Here is a 6,041-nt window from a genome sequence, read left to right as displayed (position 1 = left end):
TATAGGAAATCAAAAACTATTATACTAAACCTGGAATCTACAAAGACAAAGCAATTGTTTTCTTTGAAAAGCATGTAGGGTTTGGAAAATTTCTGGGATTTGTCTGTAAAAGCACCCTCTGGGTCCTAAAAATGACGTTTTAGGAAAATGCTGACATATCAAGGTGGGAAAGCTAGGAAATGGTGCTTTGTGGGCTCCTATGGTGGTTAGGTAGTTCTCAGAAGACAGCACTGGAAATTAGATAATTGCTGATGTCATATTTTTCACACACACAATTCGGTGTCCTGGGGGCTATAAAAGCAGCATCTTCTACCTTCCCATCACAAGCAGAATCATTGAAATCAACAGGTAAGTCCTCCAACAAACTTGGTATGCTTGTTTGTTGGGTGTGACACTTCTTGATACTTACTTTTTTCCTTTATGTTGTTTTTTCTTCTTGTTCTCTTGATACCAGGTTCTCCTTCCCTAGTCACCAGTTGCTTGAGTTTGTGTTGTCTACAATGGCTGGCCGGCAGAAATCTATGAGCTCTTCCCTTATGGGGACTCTGGCGGCCAGCTGCCTCCTCCTCACGGCCCTGTGGGTGCAGGGAGGAGCGGCTGTGCCCATCGTGTCGCACTGCAGGCTCGACAGGGCCAACTTCCAGCAGCCTTACATCACCAACCGCACCTTCGCGTTGGCTCATGAGGTACTCATCTCACTCTTTCTCTCTTTCTTTCGCATCCTTATCTACCTGGAACCTGAATAGTTCTTAAAGTTTCTTCAGAGCACATCTAAGATCTTTAAGAAACCAACATTTATCTCTACAGGTAGACCAGCCATCATATTCTCTGTCTCTTCTGAGGCTTTGTGGAGATCTTCCATTTTGGGCTTTAGGATGCGTACATTGTGTTTTACCCTGAAAGGAGCCATTTAGTAGCCCATCTGACTATTTATTTTTCCCTTTATTCCTCTAAGCATTATTTTATTTTACTTTATTTTATTTTATTTTTTGAGGAGAAAGAAATTGACATTTATTGAGCACTTACTATGTTATGAACTCTATGCTAGGAGCTTTAAATCCATTTTTTTTTAAACTGAGGTATAGTTGATTTACAATATTATTTAAGTTTCAGGTATACAACATAGTGATCCACAATTTTTAAGGATTTATAGTTATTATAAAATATTAGGTATATTACCTATGTTGTACATTATACCCCCATATCTTATTTATTTATTGAAGTCTAGTTGATTTACAATGTCGTGTTAGTTTCAGGTGTACAGCACAGTGATTCAGATATATATATGTATATATATATTCTTTTTCAGATTCTTCTCCCTTATAGGTTATTACAAAATATAGTTTCCTGTGCTTATACAGTAGGTCCTTGTTGGTTATCTGCTTTATATATAGTAGTGTGTATATGTTAATCCCAAACTCCTCATTTATCCTTCCTCCCAACACCTGAGCATTATTTTAAACTCATGCACATATTTGAATCCTTTCTTTAGTCCTTATGTGGCTGCTCTGGGGAGAGGGGATAGAGTACAGCTCTACTTACAGACATTTCTTCTAGCTCCTTGACGTCCAAGCACTTAGTCTTTTCTTCTCTTCCAGGCTAGCTTGGCAGATAACAACACAGATGTTCGTCTCATTGGGACCAAACTGTTCCAGGGAGTCAACGTAAGCCATAGGCATGATGCCACTCGTGGTTATTTGGAGCGGTGGTGAGGATGGGTTGGGTCTTCTGAATGTCGCCTAATATGAGCCCTGCTGTTTCACTTTCACCAACAGTTGATGGAGCGCTGCCATGTGCTGAAGCAGGTGCTGAACTTTACCCTTGAAGAGGTGCTGCTCCCCCAATCCAATAGATTCAAGCCCTACATGCAGGAGGTGGTGCCCTTCCTGGCCAGGCTCAACAAAAAGCTAGGTCAATGCGTAAGTTCCTTTCCCAACCTAAGTCCACCCGCTCCCATGTGCCCACCCTCCCTCTTTCTTCTGCATGGAGCCCTTTTCTTTCCCACCCTTGTTTGTTGCCCCTCCCATGCTGGCAGTTAGAAGTGCCTCAGTAACACCATTACAGGAATCACTGGGAGTCACAGAATGTTTACTTTTGCTTTAATTGAGTCACACTTTGAGTTGATGGTGATGGACGGGTCTGAAAGACCACATGAGGCTTATTTGTCCCTGGAAAAAACTAATTCGGGTTATGTGAGATGAGAAAGGAGTTGGGAGCTGTAAGGAAAAATGCCAGTTGGTGCAAATGAATCCACTGAGTATAAGTTGATGGAGGGAGGGAACTGGAAAGAGAGAAAGAGGGAAACAAGAAGATTTAATATATGGTGGTGGGTAGTTGAAGACTGCTGCCCTTTTGATATGGGAAGTGACAAAATCAGAGGTTTGTGAACTCGATGCCTCTGAACATTTAAAACTCTGAAAAAAGATTTGAGTGGAGCAAGCAGAGCAAAGGGGGCCTAGTATTTATTGCGGAGGGCCCTGTTCACATAAGATGTTTTATGTATGTTTCTTGTTCTGAGCACACATTTTTGATGAGGTGCAGTTATGGTTTTATTCTTGACAGGATTTGCATAAACCACTCCACTCTTTCCACAAACTTCAACCTCAGTAGGGTTTCCCAAAAGTGAAGTGAGGTCCCATGTAATAGAATGACTGGACTTTGGTGTCCAAGGAAATTCAAGAGCTCAGAAAATCTAGGCCACTGGTGAAATCTAGGTCATTGTGGGCAAAATTGCTAAGAACATTAATTCCAGGTGAATGTAACATACCTCATTTAGGGGCGCTGAGGTTCAAAAAGCTTCAGTACAACAGTGTTAAAATTGTTTCTCTGGTTTTCATTTCGTAGCATATTGAGCGTGACAACCAGAATATCCAGAGAAATGTACAGAATCTGAAGGACACAGTGAAAAAGGTACTACTAATAACTATTAATGCTAAATCATTTGATAGAAGAGACAAATGTTGTTTTCCTTTCCTTTCTTTTCTTTCCTTTTTTTCCCCCCATGTCATGATTTTGTACTTGATTCTCCTGCCATTGGGTTGACTATTTAGATGCATATGTGTTTAGATGTGTCTATATGTTTATAAGTCAATTTCCAAATTTTGCAAATCATAGAATTCTAGAACTGGCTAGGAACTTAAATCATCTAATCTCATCACCCCATATGCCAGTCACTGGCAGAGCCAGAATAGAATGCAGGTCTTCTGAATCCCATCCAGGCCAGAAGCAATGGATATTATGTTTAGTCTCATTAATTCTTTTTTTTTTTTTTTTTTGCTGTACGCGGGCCTCTCACTGTTGTGGCCTCTCCCATTGCGGAGCACAGGCTCCAGACGTGCAGGCTCAGTGGCCATGGCTCACGGGCCCAGCCGCTCTGCGGCATGTGGGATCTTCCCGGACCGGGGCACGAACCAGTGTCCCCTGAATCGGCAGGCGGACTCTCAACCACTGCGCCACCAGGGAAGCCCTAGTCTCATTAATTCTAAGGGAAATTTAAGATTCCTACTGATTCATTTAATCTGAAGAAGCATTTGTTCAAAACCAGAAAAGTGTCTGGGGGCAAATTTATTTGAAATAATTTTTGAAGTCATTCATTTGAAGATTTAAAACTTGGAGAAATATACCCAGAACAACCATAACAAAAGAGCTGGACTTGCATATAGGATGAATTTCTGGAATGATTGATACTTACATTTAACTGTTATAATATAATACCCAATATCTATTGATTTTAATTTAAAAGCAAAAGTGAACAACCCCCAGTTTCTTTTACACAGTTTCAAATAGAATGAAAATACTAGTAATGGATTCACTATAGGGAAATGAAAGTCCAAACTGGAAACCCTCTTTTCTTCCTCTCTCCTTTTCCTTCCTTTCTAGTCTCCTCCCTCCTTCAACAATGCCATAGTGAGCATCTATCTGGTATAGGTTAGTGTATATTTTGACAGTGAAAGATATTGTCAAATATTTGTTAGTGAAAGATATTTCCCCAAATATGGCCTATTTGGGGAAAAGAACAATGGTGGAAGGCTCAGGCCAGCAACTGTGACTCATCCAAAAAACAGAGGTATGATTAGTAGCAGCAAAAGTGATGATTTGGCAAGCAGGTACAATGAAACCTCAGAAACATGAAGGCTCTAGTTGATGGAATTTTCAGGAACAAGCGTAACCTCAATTCCCCCTTTTTTCCATCTTGATGTTTTTTATAAAAAGTCTTTCTTCCTGAACATGCTTTAATGAACGTGTCTGGTTCTTCCTTTGATAACTGAAGGATTTGTTGTTTTTCATTGTGAAGATCAACTCTCTTGTTATAGAATCATTAGCTAGACGTGGAGGGCTGAATATTAGCATGCCATAGTCAAGAAGTACTTTACACTTCTGGTTTGAAAAATCCCTCATGTCGGCTTACTTTGTTGTCTTTAGAAAAGTGAAGTGTGGGAGAGAAAAATCTGATGGTGATCTGTGTGGGAAAACAGATTTTAAATCTTTTAATCCATTTTGAGAGAATTGACTTTCATATTTGCAACCGGTTGCCATGTGGAAGAGTGGTTATGCTTTTTTTTTCTCCCTTTAGCTCCAGAAAGCATAGTGAGAGGAATGTTATTCAGACAAATCTCAGCATGAGGAAAAACTGGTCAAAGCTGTCTGAAATGGGAGGGTTGTCTTGGGGGGTAGTAATTCCCTGTCACTGGAGGTAAAAGCAGAGAGCAGGCTATAGCAGAACGGATGACACACAGTAGGGCAAGAGAAGCTTTAAAATTCTTTATAATCTTGGGAGTCTTTGAGATATAAAAATTATCTCTTGCCATTATGTCAAAGGAAGTATGGAAAGATGGAATGGTGGAAGAAAGCAGGAAGAGAAAGGAGACCGAAATCTAGAGGACAATGATGACTTAGGGTTGTTGTTTTATTTGAGGTAATCTTGAGCAGATTTAATAGATCAGATGAATTTCAGAGGAGGATGATTTGGGCTTGAACCTGGGTTCCCTCTCCCATGGAGTTTGAAAGCCTCATTTGCCTACTACTTGGAAGGAGAAGGAAAGACGGGGTGTTAGAAGTCATTTCTGGCCTTCTACTATTAAAGCAACTGGATAGGATGCATTTGGTATTTTCCCCATAAATGTGAAAACCTGTTTTTTCTACCCCTCCGTCAAGAAAGTGGGAACAGAAAAAGCCCATGTGTATTGGTAATGTGCAGTTTTGATTCAAGGCTGTTTGAGCTAAGTGGTTATATGTAACTGATTGGTCATAGACAGTAGTGGGCCTAGGAGGTAGGGCAAGGCAGGATGAGTGGCACTCTGGGTCCCCCAGATCCCAGCACAGCCTCTAGCTGCTTGCTCTGGTTAGGAAGTGGTTTGAAGCATCATCAGCTTAGATTGATGCCCACAGATGCCCTCTCAGTTCAGATAGCCGTAATTTTAAAGTCTTTGGCAAATCACGTACACTTGCTAAAAGGGTATTATTACTGATCTTTTACAAAAGGCTAAACCTTGGTTTCTGTCCCAGCAACCTAACAATCTCATCTCCCTCTAATTTGTTCCTCTTTACAAAACATGGTATAAATGCTGAAATACTTGTGTGTTCTTATTTTCACAGCTTGGAGAGAGTGGAGAGATCAAAGTAATTGGAGAACTGTATTTGCTGTTTATGGCCCTGAAAAATGAATGCACTCGTCCAGGGCAAAGCTCAGAAATGGATAACTAACGCTTCTTGCCTGTTAGAAATAACAATAAGATCCCCTGAGGTTTTCTTTTATCAAAAGAAAAAGGGGAAGCCAAACTCCACAGCCCTGTGTGGATTCTAAACAAACCCCTGCTCAGCTTAAAAAAGACAACAATGTCACTTGTATCCATACGACCAGAAGGTAGACCTTCCAAGCATAAGGAGATCTATTAATAAATAACATTTTATCATAGTTGGTATTTTATACACAGAAATTTAATTTTTAAGCAGTTGTCTATTTCCCCACAAAAAAGATTACTTCCCCACCTCTTTAGGGAAAAAGCCCCTAAATAATTTCACTTCCATAATCAATAATTTAT

The 6,041-nt window shown here is 40.2% G+C and overlaps 1 protein-coding gene across 1 annotated transcript; it reads left to right on the top strand.

Moving 5' to 3' along the window:
• Nucleotides 1-500: 500 nt before the first annotated feature.
• IL22 (interleukin 22) lies at nt 501-5,703 on the top strand (the record flags this gene model as incomplete). Its single annotated transcript, XM_079714959.1, has 5 exons — nt 501-686; nt 1,599-1,664; nt 1,776-1,919; nt 2,845-2,910; nt 5,596-5,703. The coding sequence occupies 5 exons, from the start codon at nt 501-503 to the stop codon at nt 5,701-5,703; spliced, it is 570 nt and encodes a 189-aa protein (XP_079571085.1).
• Between the last annotated feature and the right edge of the window lie 338 nt (nt 5,704-6,041).

Source organism: Hyperoodon ampullatus, assembly GCF_949752795.1.
Source record: "Hyperoodon ampullatus genome assembly, chromosome: 11".
Lineage (NCBI taxonomy): Eukaryota > Metazoa > Chordata > Mammalia > Artiodactyla > Ziphiidae > Hyperoodon > Hyperoodon ampullatus.
Note: the sequence above shows the minus strand (reverse complement) of the source record. Positions and strands in the feature narration are given on the sequence as shown.